The sequence below is a fragment of the Cygnus olor genome, chromosome 23, assembly GCF_009769625.2.
Source record: "Cygnus olor isolate bCygOlo1 chromosome 23, bCygOlo1.pri.v2, whole genome shotgun sequence".
Taxonomy (NCBI): domain Eukaryota; kingdom Metazoa; phylum Chordata; class Aves; order Anseriformes; family Anatidae; genus Cygnus; species Cygnus olor.
This window is the reverse complement of record NC_049191.1, coordinates 617,799-635,710: the sequence shown is the minus strand read 5'-3', so window position 1 is coordinate 635,710 and position 17,912 is coordinate 617,799. Positions and strand designations below refer to the sequence as shown.

Sequence of the window (17,912 nt, the reverse complement as noted above, 5' to 3'; positions counted from 1 at the left end):
GGTGCGAGCGCGCCGCCGGGGCTGGCGAGGGGGCGCGGCCGCTCACCGAGGGGCAGCCTCAGGACGCGCTGCGGCTGTAGCGCGGCGGGGAGCCGGAGCCAAGCGGGCGAACGCGAAGCCGGCGGGCGTTCTGCTGGCGGCTCGCGCCTGCCTCGGAAGCAGCCCGAGGGGGGGGCGGGGGCGGTCGGGCCCGGGCCGTGCGCTGCGGGGGGCGGCGTCCGTTAGGGCTCGGGAAAGGGAGGGCTTCCCCCGGCACGGGCCGTGCTCCTTGCCCTGGGACCCTCGCCGTCCGGGTGCCAAAGGGGCGGGTAGCGGCGGGCGGGGGCGGCTCCCGAGGGGCCCCCCCTGCGGGGTGCTGAGCGGGGAGCCCCCGCCGCGGCGTCCCCCCGGGGCGGCTTCGGCGCAAATCCCGCGCGCTGCCGTTCGCGGTGTCCCGGTTCCAGCGCCCCGCTGCGCCCCGCTCCGCCCTTCTCTGACGGTCCCGGAGCGGCGCTCCCAGGCCGGTGCCGCGGGCCGGCCGCGTTCGGCTTCCCGCGTAGCGCTGGGCTGCGGTGCGGGGCCCGCGGGGCCGCGGTTAGCCCGCAGTACCTCGCCTCCTGCCCCCCGTGCCGCGTCCGCGCCTCCTCGGGGCGGGGGCCACAGGACCGCGGGCACCCCTGGGCCCCCCCGGCGGCTGCTGGGACCCCCCCGTGGGTGCCCGGCCGGGGGCGGGGGGGGGGGGGGGCGGCGGGGCCCGGAGCTGAGCGGCCCCGAGCCCGGCGCGGGGCTCCGGGGTGGGCGGGGCGCGGAAGGGGGAGGGGGCGGGGCTTGCGGTGGGCGGGGCGTGAAATGGGTGGGCGGGGCTTGCGGGTGGGCGGGGAATGCAAAGAGGAGGGGGCGGCGGGCGGGGCTCGGAGGCAGCGGGCGGGGCTCGTGGGAGGGGCGGGGCTCGCTGTGGGCGGGGCTCGCGGGCGGGGCGGGGCTCTCCGTGGGCGGGGCTCGCTGTGGGCGGGGCGGGGCTCGCTGTGGGCGGGGCGTGGCCATGGCGCAGGGTCCCGCGCACGGCCCCGGGCGCTGCTGCTGCTGCGGGGCGGGGGGCGGCGGGGAGCGGGGCGCGGCCTGGGGGCTGCACCTGCGGATCGACCGGCAGCGCCTGCACTGCCTCAACGAGCGCCGCGACGGCAGCGGAGCCCTCGTCTTCCGCGCCTGGGAGGAGCGCGGCGACCGCGGGAAGGTGCGGCCGGGCCGGGCCGGGCCGGGCGGGGGGCCCCGGGCTGAGCCGCGCTCGGCGTCCCGGTGCCAGCCCCCCCCCCGCCCCGCTCCTCTCCCCGCAGTTCGTGGAGAGCGACGAGGACGCGGAGCTGCTCTTCAACGTGCCGTGAGTGCGGGCCCGGCTGCGGGGCCGGGGAGGGGCAGGGCGGGCGCGGGGGGGCAGCGCCGTGCGTCTCCCCGCAGGTTCACGGGCAGCGTCAAGCTGAAGGGCGTCATCGTCATGGGCGAGGACGACGGCTCGCACCCGGCGGAGATGAGGCTGTGAGTACCGCGGGCGCTGCGACGGAGCCCCCGGCCCCGGGTGGCTCAGCGGGGTTGTGCCGGGCCCGGCAGAAGGAAGCCGGGACCCGCACGGGGCGACCCCGGCTGCTCGCTGACCGTCGCTTGAGAAACGGAGCGCCGATTTCGGCTAGAACTCGACGGTCACAGCGCCGCCTGCGTGCCCTGACGGCACCGGCCCGCTGCCGGCTTCAAGGGCTGCAGAAGGGGGAATGGGCCGGGGAAGGCACGGGTCGTGCTGCAGGAGGGGGGAGGGACGTGGGAATGTCCTGCCCCCAGGTGAGGCCTGCGGGGCTCTGCCCAGCGCTCCTGCTCTGCTCATCCGTGCAGCCTGCGTTAGCTCCGGCAGGGGAGGGCTCCTTGCTGCTGCTTTTTTTCCCTTACGGAAGAGTATTGAGTATGCAGTGATTGCTGGGGGGAGGGGGGAAGCCACCATTATGAAGTCAACGTTGCCCTCGCTGTGCCACAAACATGGATGTGAAGCGCCGTCAGGGCTTGTTTTGCACATGGAAAGAGAACAAGGGGCTCCTGGTCCTGGTGTTGGTCTGTTTTACTCCTTTGTATCGACCAAAAACGCCAGCGCTGCGCTCGGCTGTAACTTGTTACGAGCCGAGGAGCAGGAATCGGTACCCAGCCTTGTACTGGGGCGGCCGCTCCCCTGCTTTCCCTTGTACCAGAGCCTGGGTTCCTTCACGTACCCACGTGTGCTGACATCTGCATCTCCTCAGCTTTGTTCCTTGCTCTCTAGCTTGGTAGTTCTTCAGGGTGTTGAGTGTTCTGGAACATGATGATGCATTGTGGTGGCGTTGGTAATTTCTCCTGTAGTAGGCAAAGCAAGTCCAGCGTGTCATTGTTGAGAAGAATCCAGGTAGTGCTAATGAATGGGGAGGAAACCAATTAGTTGATGTGCACTTAATAACTTCCCAGGTTTCCTTCCTCTCTTCCCAGGTTCAAGAACATTCCTCACATGTCCTTCGATGATGCAGCCAGGGAACCGGATCAGATGTTCAGCCTGAACCGGGACCCCACGGGCGAGCTGGAGTACCCCACCAAGTACGGCATCGGGCGTGCAGGTGTTGCCTTTCCTGAGCGGAGGAGCTGCCCCCTTTCAGCCCCTTCAGCCTGCTGAGGTGCCGCTGGGCTTTAGCAGAGCGTCAGTGGGGGCAATTCCCTCCCTTGCAGCTCACTGCTGCCTGTCATAGAATTTGTCTCCCCTGGCTCTGTCCTGCCCTTGTCAGGTGAGAGCTGTGATCCCCAACCGTGACAGACCCTCCCCAGAGCACGGGGTGCCTGCTGCTCATGGCCCAGGCTCTGTGGGGAGCAGAACTGCCCCGGTGTCCTGGCCCCAGTGACAGCTCATTGCTGGCCGGGGCGATGGCTGCTCACCGCAGGGACGAGGGAAGCTGCTCCTCCTGCCCCCTCGCTCGTTTGCCCCCAGGTCTGACTCGGATAGGGTAGGAGCGATGTGCAGCGCTCAGCTGGGGCCAGGAGGCGGTAACGCAGGACGGCGCCACCGCCCTGCCTCTGGGGCGGCAGCCTGGACGCAGAGCCGTCTTCAGGGGGTTTTTCCTTGCAGAGTTGCCCGTTTCTCCAGCGTTAACCATCTCTCCATCCACTTCCCGAAGAACTTCGGAGCAGAGACGACAAAGATATTTTATATAGGCCTCAAGGGAGAGTGGACAGAGGTAGGTCTGCGCAGGGCAAAGCTGAGCAGGGCTGGGTTACTGCTGTGAGGAGAGCCTTGACTCGCAGCTCAGGCTGGGCTCAGCTGAGGAGGACGTGGGCGGACCGGTGAGGGGGGAAGGCCGGGGGCGGGTGAGGGGGGGCGCGGGGCAGCTCCCGGGGCCGTGTCAGGGCCGTTCGGTGCCGTTCCGCCCTGCCGCGTCCCCGCAGGCCGCCCGGCACGAGGTGACCATCTGCAGCTACGAGGCGGCGCCCAACCCGGCCGAGCACCGGCTGCAGCAGCTCACCCCGCAGACGCACTTCATCTCCTAGCGCCGCCGGGGCGGGACGGGCGGGGGGCTCCGGGGGGCTGCGGCCCGGTACCGGCCCCGCTGCGAGCCCTCCCCCGGCGCCGGCCCCTCCTCGCTGCCAATAAAGGACCGGGCTCGGAGCCGCCGCTGTGGCCTCGTCTCCCGCGCGCGGCGGGGCCGGGGGCGACCGGAGGGGGCCGGGGGGAAGCCGGGGGGGGGGCCGGGGCCGCGCTCCCGGTGCTGCCGTGCCCGGTTCCGGCCGGGGGCGGGGCCCGGTGGCTGAGATGGCCGCCCCGGGGGGGGGGGTGCGTCACTTCCGCCGCGCAGCCCCGGCCGCCACCCGCGGGCGGAAGTTCCGGTGGGAGCGCGGCGGCGAGCCGGGAGCGCGGCGGGCCCGGGCCGAGGTGCGGGGCGGGGGCTGCGGGGGGGGGGGGGCCGGGCCGGGCCGGCTCGGGGGGCGCTGCGGGGCGGGGGCGGCGGCGGCGGGGGCGCTGCCCCCCCCCGCCCCCCCCAGGCCCGGGGCGCCCCGAGCGGGGCCGGGAGGTGCCGAGCTGCTCCGGGCCGGGCCGGGCCCTCCGCGGTGCCTCCCGGGGGGCGGCCGGGCCCCCCCGGGGCTGCCCCCTGCCGCTGCCGGGGCGCTGCGGGCACCCGGGGCAGCCCCGCGCCCGCCCCCGGTACGGCAGGGCCGGGGCCCGGGGCCGCCCGCGGGACCGGAGCCGAACCCCCCGGGCCGTGCCCTGCCCGCCCCGGGGAGCCGGGCGGCGGCTGCGGAGCGGGGCCCGGCCCGGGCGGGGGCGGGGAGCGGGGCCGGGGGGGGGCAGCGCTGCCGGGGCCCGGCTGGGACCGGCCGGGAGCGGGGGCTCCGCTGCTCGCCGCGCCCCGGGAGGCGGCGGCCGGCCCTGCCCGGGGCCGGGGCTCCCCCCGCGGCAGACGCGGGTCGGGCTCCCCGCGGCCGGGACCCGCTGCCGCCCCCCCGGCCCCCCGCTGCCGTCCCGGGCACGGCTCCGGCTCTGAGGTGCCCCGGAGCCGATTTTAACGCTCCCGACGCCGCCAGTCCCCGCTCGCCCGTCCCCCGCGCGGCCCCGGAGCTGCGGCGCGGGGAGCGTTTGGGGGCGCTGGGCACGGCGGGGCTGTCCCGGGGCGCCCCCGGCAGCTCTGGGGGTTGTTTCCCCGCCTTACCTCCGCGCCTCCGTCCCGCAGGTGCCAGCGTCGGAGTCTGTCTCGGTGTATGTGCGGTAACAACATGTCTGTCCCCCTCCTCGCCGACGCCGTGACCGTCTCAGGGGCAGAGCGGGAGACTGCCGCGGTAAGGGGCTGCGTGGGGCAGGTCGGGGGCTGCTCCCGCGGGGTGCTGGGGGGGCCGTGTGCTGAGCCCGCGGTGCCCCGGCTCCTCCAGCCTCCGCTGAAAGGGGGCGCGGGGCCGGCGAGGTCTCTGGGGGAAGGAGCGGCCGTCCTCGGGGCTGGGAGCTTTGGTTCTGGGGCCTGGCCCAGCGCAGAAGCAGCAGGCACCGGGAGCACCGGGAGCGGCGCAGGGTGGGTTCCGTGGGGCTTTGGGTGGCTCTGCTGCTGGGCAGCCGGGGGCACGGCGCTGATGGCACTGCTGCTGCTGCTGTGCCTGTTCCGCCCGTCCGTAACGCTCAGAGCTGCCCAGACGTGTCATCAGCTCCGGCTAATTGCTGCCTGAGTCTCTGCTAATTAGTGACTGCGTGGCCTTTTGCCACATCCCTGCAGCACCCCCGCCTCTCTCCCGGCACGCCGGCCGTCGCACCAGCTAATTCTTTGGTTTTTCTGCTTAATTCCACAGGTCATTTTCTTACACGGCCTGGGAGACACGGGGTGAGTGCTGCCGGAGCTGTGGCGTGCTGAGGGCGGGCCGGGGCCCAGCCGGTGCCGCGGGGGCAGCTCGGGGCCGTGTCTGGGGCTCTGATCTCAGCCTCCGCAGCCCGGCCGATCCCTAACGAGCTGATCCACCCTAACGGGGATCCTCTGGCCGGCGGCCGTCTGCACTCAGCTTCGATATTTATGACGCCGGCAGCCCCCAGCTCCCCGCGGGGTTGACTTCCTGTGCTCGTTAGGACAAGCAGATAACACGGCGGTGTTCCCCGTCCCTGGGAGGGCTGCGGGCTGGCAGGAACAAAAGGCTGCTCCCTGCACGGGGGGTTCTCTCCCCCTCTTCCCTCACCGATGGCAGCCCCTCTGCCTCCGGCTGCTGAGGTCTGGGCTGGGGGCTCCTGGGGGCTCCAGGCTGTTGGGGCGGGGGGTTGGGAGCCACGACAGCAGCGTCAGGGCTGGGCATCGGCAGCCTTGGAGAAAAGCTGTCCTGGGGGAGATCCCTCGCCGTCGCCAGTGTCCTCCGAAGTGCTCAGGCAAGCCCTGGTCTCCTTTCTCTTCTCTCTTCTCCCCAGGCACAGCTGGGCCGATGCTCTCTCCTCCATCCGCCTCCCCTACGTGAAATACATCTGCCCTCACGCGTAAGTGCTTGGCGACGGGCTCGGGAGGCCCGGGTGCCCCGGCTGGGACCTGCGGGTGCTCGCTGGAGTCGCCCTGCAGCCCCAGCCTGCCGCAGGCCCCTGGGGCAGACGTCCTGCAGCCGGGGCCCGGACCCTGCCCCCCCTGCTCCTGTTCGTTTTGACCTGAACCCCCCAACTTTTGTCTCCGCAGGCCCCGGATCCCCGTAACCCTCAACATGAAGATGGTCATGCCCTCCTGGTCAGTGCTTTGGGTGCCGGGGGGGGGTCTCCCGGAGCGGGAGGGACCCTTTTGGGGTATTTTGGGAATTTGCCAAAACCCAGCCTCCTGCAGGAGCCGGGAAGGGCAGAGCTCCCAGCTCCCTCCTCCCCGCGCGCTGGCGGACGGGTTCGGGGCTGACTCTGCTGCTCCTCCCAGGTTTGACCTGATGGGCTTGACTCCGGACGCACCTGAGGATGAAGCTGGGATCAAGAAAGCTGCAGAAAACAGTAAGAGGCTTTGGGGAGGGGAAGCACGGAGCTGTTGGGTGTCTCTCCCTCTCCAGGGCAGCAGTGGCTGTGTTCCTTCTGCCTCCCCTTTCTGCTGTCCCGTGGTTCCAGCCTGGCTGCAGCCAGGGACCTCTCCCTGTCCCCCCCCGCCCAGTCCGGGGACCTCTCGTGGCTGCCCCTCCTGTGCCCTGCGCCCACCCCAGGCCCCGGGGTTGTCCCTCGGCAGCTCCCCCGTTTCACCGACCCGTTCCTCTGTCCTCGTCCAGTTAAAGCAATTATCGAGCACGAGATGAAGAACGGGATCCCACCCAACCGGATCATCCTGGGGGGCTTCTCGCAGGTGAGCGGGGCTGCGGGGGGCGGGCTCAGCCCCCTCCTCCCTTCCCGAAGCCCGGGGACTCGCGGCGCTGACGCCTTCCTCCCGCTGCAGGGCGGCGCCCTCTCGCTGTACACGGCGCTCACCTGCCAGCACCAGCTGGCCGGCATCGTGGCGCTCAGCTGCTGGCTCCCGCTGCACAAAGCCTTCCCGCAGGTACCCGCGCCGCCGCCCTCGCTCTGCGGGCGGTTTCGGGGTGGGGGTTCCCCTCGGGTCTCCGCTGCGGGGAGCCTGGGGCTGCTGCAGGCACGAGCCGCCCGCGGCGGGGGCTTCACCCCCCCCCCCTCCTCCCTCCCTCCCCGGCGGCAGGCGGCGAGCAACGGCGTGAACAAGGACATCGCCATCCTGCAGTGCCACGGGGAGATGGACCCCATGATCCCCGTGCGCTTCGGGGCCCTCACTGCCGAGAAGCTGAAGTCCGTCGTCACCCCCGCCAAGGTCCAGTTCAAAACCTACCCCGGCGTGATGCACAGCTCCTGCCCCCAGGTCAGTGCCGCGGGCGGGCGGAGGGGACGGGGCTGCCGGGGGCGGGCGGAGGCTCGGACCCGGGTAGGGACCTGCTGAGCCCGAAGCCCCGGGCGGCCCCGCGCAGCCCCGCACACCGGGCTCTGCGCTCGCAGGAGATGCTGGCGGTGAAGGAGTTCATCGAGAAGCTGCTGCCCCGGATCTAGGCAGAGCCGCTCGAGACTGTCGCAGGGAAGGACGCCGAGGCCGCCGCCGCCGCTCTTTCCCCCGTGACCCGTCCGCTGCACGCGGAAGCCGTGGCCCCCCCCTCGCCGCCCGGCCCCCGCCTCGTCCCCTCTCCTCGCGCCGCCCCGCTGCGGCTGGGGGTGCCCGTCCCTCCCCGCCGCCCTCGGAGCCGAGGTCGGAGCTCTGTGAGGCGCGTCTCCGGGTGGCCTTCCCTCTCCTCCTCTCGCTCTGAGCGGTTGCGGGGGGGGGGGTCGCCCTCCCCTCGGTTTCCCGTTCAGGCACTGCAGCGTTCGGGCCGGGCGGGGGGCGGGCGAGATCTTTGTTATTTGTTTTCTTTTGTAACAGTGTTAGGGGTGGGACGCGCCCCCCGCGGCGGCAGGAGCAGCGTGGGCACGGGGCAGGGCCGGGCACCCCCTGGGGCTCCTCCTCTGCCCTCGGCCTCGCTCAGGTGACTCACGGGTTTTCGGTCAGAGCTCAGGAACCCGGGACTCTCCTGCCAACGCCTCGAGGCCCAGGGAGAGGCTCTGCTCCGGGCTGGCGCTGCCAAAGGCTGGCGGAGAGGCGTCTGCGGGGCTCCGGCCCCGGCCCTGTCGCACACGCACACTGCCCCGGGCTCGCCCTGCGCCCCTGCAGCCCTCCTCCAGATAATCGCCTCCTTCCTCCTCCTCCTCTCGTTGCTTTTACAATCTTCTCCTCAGCCCTGCGGGGGGCCCAGAGGCGTCTCCCCCTCCCTCGGCCCAGCTCCGTGCCCGCTGGCCAGGTCCGTAACGTCTCTCTTGCTGCTACTTCTCCTTCCCTTTGGACCCGGGCTGGCTCGGGGCGGGGGAGAGGGAGGCGAGGGAAGGGCTCCTGGCCCCGGGGGCCTGCTCCTGGCCCCGGCCGGCGTGCGGGAGGGAGCGGCTCCGCTCCCAGCCCTCACCTCACCAGCACCGCCCGGGAGCCGCCGTGCCCCTCCTGCGGGGCCGCACGGGGCCTCGGCGCTGCCCCGTGCCCGGGCGGAGGCTGGGGCCCTGTTGGCTTCCCGTGTGCAATCAGAGGCTGCCCGGGGCCGGGCCGGGCCCCTTCACCCAGCTGGCTGGAAGCGGCAGCCCAGGCTTTGCCTCTCCCTGGCCAGGAGCGCTGTGGCACCGGCTGCACCGGCAGTGGCGCGGGGCCGTGGCAGCCAGCGGGGGGGCTCCCGGGGGGCTCCCGGCTGCCCCCTCCCCTCCCGCAGGGCCGAGGGCACTCGCTGTTGAGCGGCGCTGCCCTTCTCCTCGCCTCTCCTCCCTGGGCTGAGCCCACGGCACTGCGGGGCCCCGCGGGGCTGGAGCTGGAAACGTCTTTTAAAAAACCAAAAGCCTCAAGCCCCTCTGGGCTGAGGGCTGCGGCTCTCCCGGGCCCGCTGGCTCTGTGGGGCGACGTCCGGGCCCTGTCCTGCCCTCGCCCCGCAGAGCCCCTCGGCACCCCGGGGCTGGGGGCAGGCACCTCCCGGGGGGGGGCGAGGGCTGCGGGGGGCTCCGGCCCTGCCCTCCCCGCCTGGGACGTGCAAAGCAATAACCCGCTCTCCGGAGAGCCGGCTCTGTCGGACCCACCCTTGGTTTCCTGGGTTGTTTTGGGCTTTCTTCGTTTCCTTGGGGAAGTCTTAAACCAGCAAAGCTGCTGCTGGCAGCGGGGGGGGCCCGGCTCTTCCGCGTGCTTGGGGTTCGGTGCTGCCGCCCCTTCTGCTTTCTCTCTGTAAAGCTGCTGCGCCCCCGGCCGGGGCGGGAGGGCGGCGAGGGGCTGCCTGGGACGGGACCACAGCTCCCCGCGGGCGGCCGGCCCGACCCACGCGCCTGAACTGGACCCGTGGGCGCAGCGGGGCCGGGAGCCGCGGCCGCCCGTGGGCAGAGGCTGGGAGGCCCCGGTGGCCCCGCTGCAGCGCGTTCTGCCCGCTCCGCGTGAGCGGCACCGACCGGGGCCGTGCTGGGACCGCGGGAGGGCGAGCGGCTTCTCTCCATTCCTCACCACAGCTTTCTTCTCCCCTCCTGGCCCCCCCCCACCCCCTTTTTTTTTTTTTCTCCCTCCTCTCCTTGTCTTCCTTGTAAACGTTTGGGATTTTTTTGTGTGTGTGTGTGTTCCACAGAGTCAGCCACAAGGTTAAATAAACCATAAACCTCTCCCAGCGCAGCCCTGGTGCCCTTTGTCACTCCCGCCCCGTCGGTGCCTCTCCCGCAGCTCCCCCGTGCCCCACGCTGCCTCGTGGGGCGCAGCAGCCCTGGCGCAGGGAAAGCAGCACGGAGCGGCCACTTAGAAAGTAAGAACGTTTATTTAGAAACAAATCAAAAGCTCGAGTCATAATTTAACTTAAGTTATCAATCTAAGGGACAGCGCACCGGGCTGGCCGCAGCCTCTGCCTAACGCAGCCGGTGTCGCTGCCGTAATAAATAGGATCCGGATTTGGCAGCGGAGCAGAGCCTTCTCCTGGGCAGCCTTTGGCAGCGTGATTACAGAAGCGGCTGCTCAGGCCCCACAGAAGCAGGAGCAGACACCTGAGCCCCCCACAGCCCTGGGCAGGGGCTCCTCCGGCCCCACCAGCACACACGGGAGGCGAGACCTGGGCCCCAGGGCCACTGGGGAGGGCAGGAAGGAGGCGGGGGAGGCCCCCGGCAGCCAGCAGGGCCCAGTCCCCGGGGCTGGAGGGAAGACCCCGTGGTGGCCCCCTGGGGCTGACAGAGGGACACCTGGGGCCCGAGGCCACGACAGAGGTGCTGGGCAGCACCGCCCTGCCCTCGCCTCTTGCCCTCGGGGCCCAGAAGCCTCCCCGGGACTGAGGCAGCAGCGAAGGGGCAGCTTCCTCAGCGAGACTCACCCCTTTGAACAAGGGAGGCGGCTTTCTGGGGCACTTGGGAGGGCCCAGGAGCAGCCTCGGCCGTGGCTGCAGCTCCCAGCCCAGCACCTCCTCCTTGCTGGGGCTCGCAAGAGCCCCCGGACGTTTCCACGAGGGGATTTGGTGCCCTGGGTGCCGAGGCTGGGCCCTGGCTGCCTCGTCGTGGTGGCGCTGCTCTGTGAGGTGCTGAGGACCTGGGAGGAGGAGGAGGGGGGAGCCCGCGGCCGCTCCTGCCCCGGGCGTGAGGTGGGCGGGGGGGGGCAGGACCCGCACCTGGGCTGGGCGCAGCCTCGGCCGGCGGGCGAGCCCCAGGGCAGGGCTCAGTTCTTGCTGAAGCCCGTGGGGTTCTGCAGCTGCCACCGCCACAGGTCCTCGCCTGCACCGGGGGAGAGAGGCAGTGAGAGACGGGGGGGGGTGCAGCGGGGAGGGGGGGCACAGTGCAGCGGGGAGGGGGGGCTCTTACACATCTTGTCCAGGCCAAAGGCAGCTTTCCAGCCCAGCTCACGCTCAGCTAGCTCGGGGTTGGCGTAACAAGAGGCCACATCTCCCTCCCGCCGGCCCGTGAACTTGTACTTGATCTGCAGGAAAGCAGCGCCGTGGGGGCGGGGGGCTCCGCGGGGGGCACTGATGCAGGCGGGGGGGCTGGGGGTGGCGAGGGAGCCCCGCAGGAGCTGCCGGCTCCGTGCTCGCAGCCCCGCAGGCTGCGGTCAGCTCCTACCTCCCTCCCTGAGGCTTTCTCCATGGCACGGACCATCTGCAGGACCGAGTAGCCGGTGCCGGTGCCGAGGTTGTAGATCTGGCAGGAGGACGAGGGGGGCGCATCAGCTCCCTCCGCGAGGGCAGGAGGGCCAGGCCCCCCCTCGTCCCGCCCGGGGCTGAGAGCCCAGCCCAGGCCCAGCCCCGCTCTCGGTACCTTGCAGCCGCAGTTCTCCTTGAGCTTCTTCAGAGCGGCGATATGGCCCTTGGCCAAATCCACGACGTGGATGTAATCCCTGACACCTGCCGGGACAGACGGTGAGCGCCAAGCCCTGCCCGGCCGCCGGGCTCGAGCTGCGCTGGCTGCCGGTGGGAGGGGGTTTCTCTGCTCCCCCCGTCCTGCAGCAACGCACCGGTTCCGTCGATCGTCTCGTAGTCGTTCCCAAACACGCTCAGGAACTCCCGGCGCCCCACTGCCACCTGCTCGGAGGGACAAGCCCGCGAGAGCGCCGTCAGCCCGCGCCACGCAGGCACCGCAAGCCCGCAGGTCCCCCAGGGCAGCAGCCGGGCAGTACCTGCGCCACGTAGGGCATGAGGTTGTTTGGGATGCCCTGAGGATCTTCTCCGATCATGCCGGACTCGTGGGCACCGATAGGGTTGAAGTAGCGCAGGAGAACGGCGTTCCAGTCCTAGGGAAGCGCACAGACGGGGCTGCAGTTCTCTGCGGCGCTGCTGGGCAGCCCCAGCCCCAGCCCCCTTTGGGGTGGAAACCCCCCAGGTCCCAGCCCCGGGCTCCCTGCAGCAGCTCCTCACCTTCTCTGCCTTGCAAAGATCTCGAATCATCTCCTCGATGAAGTACTTGGATTTGCCGTAGGGGTTGGTGCAGCCTCCGACCGGGTGGTTCTCATCCAGCGGCAGGTACTTGGGGTCCCCGTAGACGGTGGCGGAGCTGCTGAACACGATGTTCTTCACGCCGTGGGCTTTCATGGCCTGCGGGGCGGGCACCGGCCGCTGCTGAGGCAGCCAGCTCCGCGCCCCGCTCAGCCACGTGGCTCTGCCCTCGGCGGGCACCGCACGGCGCTGGCCCGGGGGGCACCGCGGGGGCGGGGGGGCAGCGCCCCTCGGCTCACCTCCAGCAGGCGGATGGTCCCGGTGAGGTTCACCCGGTCGTACTCCAGGGGCTGCCGCACGGACTCGCCCACGGCCTTCAGCCCCGCGAAGTGCACCACGGCCGAGAAGCGGTGCTGGGGGGGGGGGTGGAAGGCAACGCCTGAGGGCCGCGGGGCAGCCCCCGGGTGTCGCGGGGGGGGGGGGGGGGGGCTCCCGCTGCGGCCCGTGGCCGCCTGACGCGAGGAGGGGTCCGCCCCGGCCCGCCCCGCCCCGCCGGGACGAAGCCCCCTCCCGAGGCAGCGGCCACCCGGTGCCCGCCCCGGAGCCTCCCCCACCAGCCCCGGGGGCCGTTTGGCGCCCGCAGCCCCCTAGCCCCGGCCGCACCTTGCCGAAGAGCTCCCGCAGCGCGGCCCCGTCGGTGACATCGAGCTCGTGGAAGGCGATGGGGCGCCGGGCGAGGAGCTGCACGCGGCGCAGGCTCTCGGGGAGCGCGTCCGGGCCTGGGGGACGGGGGGAGGTAACGGGAGGGAACGGGAGGGAACGGGGGGTAACGGGGGAGAGAGAACGGGGGGGGCTGACGGGGAGGGGAGAGAGCGCGGGGGGGTAGCAGGGGGGAACGGGGGGTAACGGGAAGGGGGTGAGGTAACGGGGGGGGGATAAAAGGGGGATGGGGGGTAACGGGGCCGGGTGCCGGGGGATACCGGGAGGTACCGGGAGGTACCGGGAGGGTGCCGGGGCTGCCGGCTCCTTCCCCCCCGGGCCGCGCCGCACCTCGGATGGCGTTGTGCAGGTTGTCCACCACGACGGGCGCGTACCCCGCCTCGGCCAGCTGCAGCACGCAGTGGCTGCCGATGTAGCCGGCGCCGCCGGTGACCAGGACCTGCTCCGCCATGGCTGCGGCGCGGGGCAGGGCCTGAGGCGGGGCCGCCACGTCCCGACCCGGCAGGGACCGCGCGGGGGCGGGGACAGAGCGGGGCCGCCCACGGCGCTGCCCGGAACCGGCCCCGGCCCCGGCCCCGGCCCCCCGCAGCCGCCGCCGCGGACCCCGGGAGCCCCCCGGGGACGGGGCAGGGCCCGTCCCGGCCGCCCTCCCCCCCCCGCCGGTCCCGGTCCGGTGCCGGGCGCGGCCCCTTTAAGGCCCGGCCGCTCCCCCCGCCCCCCCGCTCTCCATGGCAACGTGGCACCGCCGCTACGGGGCGGCCAAACGGCGGCAGGGCGCGTGCGCGGCGGGACGGGCCCGGGGCCGGCAGCGGGACCCCCACGGCGCCCCCCGGCGGCCGGGGAGCCCCGGGGCCGCCCCCCCCCAACCCGGAGCAGCGGAGCCGTTCCCCGCACGGTGCCGTGACTTTATTGAGACAAACACCGCCGCGATCGCTGCCCGCAGCCGGCGGGGTCCCGCGCCAGGTGCGGCCCCAGCCCCCCGCGGCAGGCCCAGGGCCCCCCGGTCCCCCCCGCGCAGCGTGAGGGGAGGCCGCGGGCTCCAGCCCAGGTCCTGCTGCTGCCGGCGGGGCCGGGCCCGGCGGCGCCTCGGCACCGCACGCTGCTCGGCGGCTCGCTCCCGAGGCACCGGGAGGCTGCCCGGGGCCGGGCCCGGGCCCTGGGCTCCGCTCTCCCCGCGGAGGCGAGGCACGTCCCCCTCTCCCTCAGCCCCCCGTCCTCCCCGCTCCCAGGCACGCGCCCGGCCTGCTCAGGGAGCAGCGAAGCAGTCCCAGGTTGTTCGTTTCTTCACAGATTCGAGCGGATGAGTTTCCTCTCGAGCTCTGAGTCTGAAAGGCACGCTGAGGAGGAGAGGCAGCAGCACAGAAGGGAAGCCTGGCCGGCGCCAGACCCGCGCTTTCTGCGTGACCCGGGGACACGCCTGACCCGGTATCACAGCCTGCAGGAGGCCTGGGACACCTTGGAGTTGGTTCTTCTGTTCAGCGCGTTGCAAATAAACGTACCGGTGTCCATCAGCTTCTGCAGGTCCACGCCCTTCAGGGAACAGAAGATACCAGAGGCGTTGGTGCCAGCGCTGCCCCGTGAAGCTGCCCAGTAAGGACTGGCACCACTGGGACACAGCAGCAGGGGCCGAGGGAGGCTGCAGGGTGCCGAGACGAGGCCCTCGGTGTGACTCTGATAGGGGTGGTCAGATCGCACAGCGCTGGAAGAGGGCCAGGACGCGCTCCCTGTGTGGGTGGGACTGCCGTGGCACAGCGGGCCCAGAGCCCGCACCTCCTGCGCTGGGGCTCTCCGGGCCAGGCTCTGCAACCCCGCTCCAGCCCCAACGGCCGCCACGCGAGGCTCTCGCTTACCGTGTGGATGCCCAGGCCGTTCAGCATGTACACCAAGTCCTCTGTAGCAACGTTTCCCGATGCTCCTTTGGCATAGGGGCAGCCTCCAAGGCCAGCAACAGAAGCATCAACCACGCTCACACCCATCTGCAGGCAAAACCATTCTCGGTAAACTCCCCTTAATTAAAGGGCAATCACGATCCTGCTCCTGAACCCTCTGGTTCACAAGCAAGCACAGAAGAATCCTGAGGAAGCATGCAATGCTGCAAAGTAAGAATCTTACCTGAAGTGCTACCAAGATGTTGGCAAGAGCTTGCCCATAGGTATCGTGGCAGTGGACAGCAAGAGCCCCAACTGGCACCTCCTTCATGACCGCCGTCAGCATCTCCCTCATGCTCCCTGGGGTCCCGATGCCAATGGTGTCACCGAGGGAGATCTCGTAGCATCCCATCGAGTACATCTTCTTGGAGACCTGTCCAAAAGCCAAGACACGTACTGAGCAGGCAGCTTTGTCGTGACTTTCCCCAAAGCTGGATGCCCACTGTACAGGGAGCAGAGCATGCTCCCCGTGAGATTCCTCTGGGAACAGAAAACTCCAGGTCCACCCACCTCCCTGAGTTCCCCCGTCCACATCAGCCAGACCGCCCACCCTTCCTTATGTGTGGCAGCAGATCGACTGGGGGAGTTTACAGCTTTCTCCCCATCTTTGGTTAAATGGCTCAATGCATTCTCCAGCCCCCGGGGTCCCATTCACGTCTTTATAATGGAGTCAAAAACCTCACAGAAATTCTGGTTATATTTATCAACTCACCTCTGCAACTTTAGCTGCAGAAATCTTCCCTTCATAGGGACATCCAAGGACACAGGAAACATATCTGTAGTTAAAAAAAAAAGGTAACTTTCAACCAGAGAATTGAAGTGAGATTGTACAAGCCATTTGCTGCACACACTGTGAAGCATTTTGCATTCTCTATGCAATGGAAGAATTCTTTTTCTTTTTAAATACATATTTATTCTACAGTTGCTTTGTCCATGAAAATGAAAAGTTTGCTAAGATGAGAGCACATCAGACCGTTAGGTTTTATATCTATCTGAACACTTCAACGTGGCACGTCTGCCAAGAAGCCAGCATTACTTCAGATTATTTGATAAAGCTGAAGATGTAACAAATACATGAAGGGTGAATCCACATGGAGTGTACACTGTCATGGGCCGTCCAGAGTTTGCACCGAGCCAACACCTCCAACTCTACCAGCGTGGTGCTGTTTCCGAACTAAAGCTTCCCAACGCACAGAGCTCACATCTGCTTGCACCCATCCAGGTAGAGACGCTGCCCCCAGACAGTGAAATTTAAAAGAAATTTCCCTCCCCGGTGCTGTGTGGGCTGCGCTCCAAAGGGAGAACCTCGAGCAGCCACATTTCCCCCGTGAGCTGCTCGGTGCTGAGCTCACAGCAGAACTCCTCACCCCCGGACGGGAATGCTGGCTGCTCGCGCGGCGCTCATCACTTCGCTGAACCTCTCCAGGCTCTCCTCTATGGAGCAGTTGATGTTCTTCTTGGTGAAGAGCTCTGACGCTGCTCCAAAGATGGACACTTCCTTGGCCCCCGCCGCCACCTGCCAACAGAAAGCATTAATTAAAGTGAGATGATTTATCTTTCAAGGGAAATGACCAGCACAACCAGGACTGCAGTTCTCCCCTTTTATAGAAAGGGTTTTTCCTCCCAGTTCTTCCCCGGATGGCCTAATTCTTTCCTCAGTTCATTCTACAGCAAAAACACAAGACATCCTGGTCTATCTTCAGAACAAACAGAAAGTTACAGACGTGACAACAAAGCCACATGTGCTGGATGCAGTCGTGAGGGCTGTGGGACACGCAGATGGGCCTGAGAGCGTCATTGCCCGTTAAAAGAACGGACAAGTTTTTACAGTTACTCTAAAGAAAACGTACTGAGGTATTCTCTAACATAAACATCAGGTTTCTAGCTCCCCAGCAGAGCAATTCTCTTTTCAAGGAACTGTAAGATGAAATTGCTGCCTACGAGAATGCAAGGGGCGCTTCCCACCCTTCAGCACAGCTGAAACGTTCCTTCACAGGCAGCCCTGCACACAGGACGCTGCCAGCATTAACACTGCGATCTCTTACCGCTGCCTGAAATCCTTTCAGATTTGGGGTCAGCACGGGATAACTAACACCCGGCAACTTATTGATCCCTTGCATGACTTCAGCGTGGTCGGCCATCTGCAAAGGGAACGCGGACAGATTTCTGAGGGTGTCGACACGCTTGTCACCCACTTCCACAAGTTATAAAACATTTCCTAAAATTCATTTTTGACGAATGGGAACAGCGATACGCAGAACGGGGGGAAACTGGCCTCTAGGGAGCCCAGAGCACCGCGCACCTGGACGGACCAAAGGTCGGTCGCCGGCCGAGCCAGTGCCACCGCGTCCACCGCCAGCTGTGCGCGAGCCTGCGCCGCTCCCCCGGGTGCGAAGGGAAGGGCCACGACGGCAGAAGCGCCGTTATTTGGCTTTTCTGCTCCTCGCTCGTTACAGGCGCGGTGCCGAGGGCCGGGGGAAGGGGGGGGGCGGTCTGCTCGCCGGGCTGTCGTCCCCCCAGATCCACGCCGGGACCCCCCGGAGCACTGACCTGGGGCACCCACCGCGGCGACACGAAGCTGGTGGCCTCGATGACCCGCAGCCCCGTCCCGGACAGCATGTCGATCAGCCCGATCTTCACGGCCGTCGGCACGATGCTCTGCGGGCGAACGAGACGCGCGACGGGGGGGTCGGCCCCGCGCCCGGCCCTCCGCCCGCCCGCCCGGGGCCGGTGCCGGTGGCGGTGCCGGTGCCCGCCCTACCTGCTCGTTCTGCAGCCCGTCGCGCGGCCCCACCTCCACCACCTTCACGCGGGGCGGGAGGGCGCCGGCGGCCGCGGCGCCGATCTGGGGACAGAGACGGGCGGGCGTCGGGGGAGCGGAGCGGAGCGGGGCCGGCGCCGGTTCCCGTCCCGGTCCCCCCTCCCAGTCCCCGTCCCCCTCCCGGTCCCCGTCCCCGGTGCCCGTCCCGGTTCCCGTCCCCCTTCCCCGGCCCCCCCCCCGCCCCTCACCGGCCGCAGCGATCCCGCCCAGCGCGGCAGCAGCCTCCGCGCCGCCGCCATGGTTGCCGCCCCCCACGTGACCGCGCCGTCACGTGCCCCAGAGCGGGCGGCCGGGCGGTCACGTGACGGCGGCGGGCAGCCGCCCCGCTTCCCCCCTTCCCCCCTTCCCCCCCCGCCCGTACCTGGCCCCGGGCGGCCTCGCGGGGCGGCGGCAGCGCGGCGCAGCGCGGCATCGGCGGGGCGGGGGCGGGCTGCACCGGGGGCGCGGACGGGGACGGGGACCGGCTGCGGCCGCTCTGCGCTCGGGCTGTGGCCGGGCTGCTCCCGCCGTGCGCTCGGGGTCCGGCCGGGCCGCTCCCGGTCTGC

At 69.7% G+C, this 17,912-nt stretch overlaps 5 protein-coding genes across 6 annotated transcripts; 2 read left to right on the top strand and 3 right to left on the bottom strand.

Moving 5' to 3' along the window:
- Positions 1-992: 992 nt before the first annotated feature.
- On the top strand, positions 993-17,804 carry PITHD1 (PITH domain containing 1). Of its 2 annotated transcripts, XM_040535275.1 has the most exons (7): positions 993-1,213; positions 1,314-1,357; positions 1,435-1,512; positions 2,479-2,583; positions 3,107-3,215; positions 3,424-3,534; positions 17,757-17,804. In XM_040535275.1, the coding sequence occupies exons 1-6, from the start codon at positions 1,022-1,024 to the stop codon at positions 3,523-3,525; spliced, it is 630 nt and encodes a 209-aa protein (XP_040391209.1). In that variant the 5' UTR covers positions 993-1,021; the 3' UTR covers positions 3,526-3,534; positions 17,757-17,804. The 2 variants fall into 2 exon arrangements, with proteins under 2 accessions (XP_040391209.1, XP_040391208.1); XM_040535274.1 differs by lacking the exon at positions 17,757-17,804 and having other exon boundaries at positions 3,424-3,643.
- Positions 3,758-8,296, top strand: LYPLA2 (lysophospholipase 2). The gene is made up of 10 exons (XM_040535271.1): positions 3,758-3,907; positions 4,704-4,809; positions 5,308-5,339; positions 5,909-5,974; positions 6,165-6,212; positions 6,390-6,460; positions 6,727-6,800; positions 6,891-6,992; positions 7,146-7,322; positions 7,457-8,296. Exons 2-10 carry the CDS (start codon positions 4,732-4,734, stop codon positions 7,505-7,507), a joined length of 699 nt encoding a protein of 232 aa, XP_040391205.1. The 5' UTR covers positions 3,758-3,907; positions 4,704-4,731; the 3' UTR covers positions 7,508-8,296.
- LOC121059011 (translation initiation factor IF-2-like) lies at positions 8,189-9,654 on the bottom strand. The gene is made up of 2 exons (XM_040535267.1): positions 9,386-9,654; positions 8,189-9,327 (listed from the first exon to the last, which is right to left on the bottom strand). Exons 1-2 carry the CDS (start codon positions 9,652-9,654, stop codon positions 8,442-8,444), a joined length of 1,155 nt encoding a protein of 384 aa, XP_040391201.1. The 3' UTR covers positions 8,189-8,441.
- Positions 9,795-13,116, bottom strand: GALE (UDP-galactose-4-epimerase). Its single transcript, XM_040535268.1, has 10 exons — positions 12,949-13,116; positions 12,562-12,677; positions 12,198-12,311; positions 11,881-12,057; positions 11,643-11,756; positions 11,481-11,547; positions 11,285-11,370; positions 11,090-11,167; positions 10,835-10,949; positions 9,795-10,747 (listed from the first exon to the last, which is right to left on the bottom strand). The coding sequence occupies exons 1-10, from the start codon at positions 13,067-13,069 to the stop codon at positions 10,692-10,694; spliced, it is 1,044 nt and encodes a 347-aa protein (XP_040391202.1). The 5' UTR covers positions 13,070-13,116; the 3' UTR covers positions 9,795-10,691.
- Positions 13,510-17,647, bottom strand: HMGCL (3-hydroxy-3-methylglutaryl-CoA lyase). The gene is made up of 9 exons (XM_040535269.1): positions 17,556-17,647; positions 17,308-17,391; positions 17,097-17,204; positions 16,592-16,687; positions 15,914-16,062; positions 15,259-15,322; positions 14,731-14,919; positions 14,469-14,594; positions 13,510-14,148 (listed from the first exon to the last, which is right to left on the bottom strand). Exons 1-9 carry the CDS (start codon positions 17,604-17,606, stop codon positions 14,047-14,049), a joined length of 969 nt encoding a protein of 322 aa, XP_040391203.1. The 5' UTR covers positions 17,607-17,647; the 3' UTR covers positions 13,510-14,046.
- Positions 17,805-17,912: the final 108 nt, after the last annotated feature.

Bases quoted from the DNA above. Each gene is read 5' to 3' on its own strand.
- PITHD1 (XM_040535275.1), top strand. From the start codon at position 1,022: ATGGCGCAGGGTCCCGCGCACGGCCCCGGGCGCTGCTGCTGCTGCGGG. The intron at 1,358-1,434 runs GTGAGTGCGGGC...GTCTCCCCGCAG, and splicing joins GAGCTGCTCTTCAACGTGCC to GTTCACGGGCAGCGTCAAGC. The intron at 1,513-2,478 runs GTGAGTACCGCG...CTCTCTTCCCAG, and splicing joins CACCCGGCGGAGATGAGGCT to GTTCAAGAACATTCCTCACA.
- LYPLA2 (XM_040535271.1), top strand. From the start codon at position 4,732: ATGTGCGGTAACAACATGTCTGTCCCCCTCCTCGCCGACGCCGTGACC. The intron at 6,213-6,389 runs GTCAGTGCTTTG...TGCTCCTCCCAG, and splicing joins AAGATGGTCATGCCCTCCTG to GTTTGACCTGATGGGCTTGA. The intron at 6,461-6,726 runs GTAAGAGGCTTT...GTCCTCGTCCAG, and splicing joins CAAGAAAGCTGCAGAAAACA to TTAAAGCAATTATCGAGCAC.
- LOC121059011 (XM_040535267.1), bottom strand. From the start codon at position 9,654: ATGGTTTATTTAACCTTGTGGCTGACTCTGTGGAACACACACACACAC. The intron at 9,328-9,385 runs CGGGCGGCCGCG...AGGCGCGTGGGT, and splicing joins GGCCTCCCAGCCTCTGCCCA to CGGGCCGGCCGCCCGCGGGG.
- GALE (XM_040535268.1), bottom strand. From the start codon at position 13,069: ATGGCGGAGCAGGTCCTGGTCACCGGCGGCGCCGGCTACATCGGCAGC. The intron at 11,757-11,880 runs GTGAGGAGCTGC...GCGCTTCCCTAG, and splicing joins ATCTTTGCAAGGCAGAGAAG to GACTGGAACGCCGTTCTCCT. The intron at 10,748-10,834 runs GTAAGAGCCCCC...CCCCCGGTGCAG, and splicing joins CTTTGGCCTGGACAAGATGT to GCGAGGACCTGTGGCGGTGG.
- HMGCL (XM_040535269.1), bottom strand. From the start codon at position 17,606: ATGGCGGCGGCGCGGAGGCTGCTGCCGCGCTGGGCGGGATCGCTGCGG. The intron at 16,688-17,096 runs GTCAGTGCTCCG...TTCCCTTTGCAG, and splicing joins CGCCGCGGTGGGTGCCCCAG to ATGGCCGACCACGCTGAAGT. The intron at 14,920-15,258 runs GTGAGTTGATAA...GCTTTTGGACAG, and splicing joins CTGCAGCTAAAGTTGCAGAG to GTCTCCAAGAAGATGTACTC.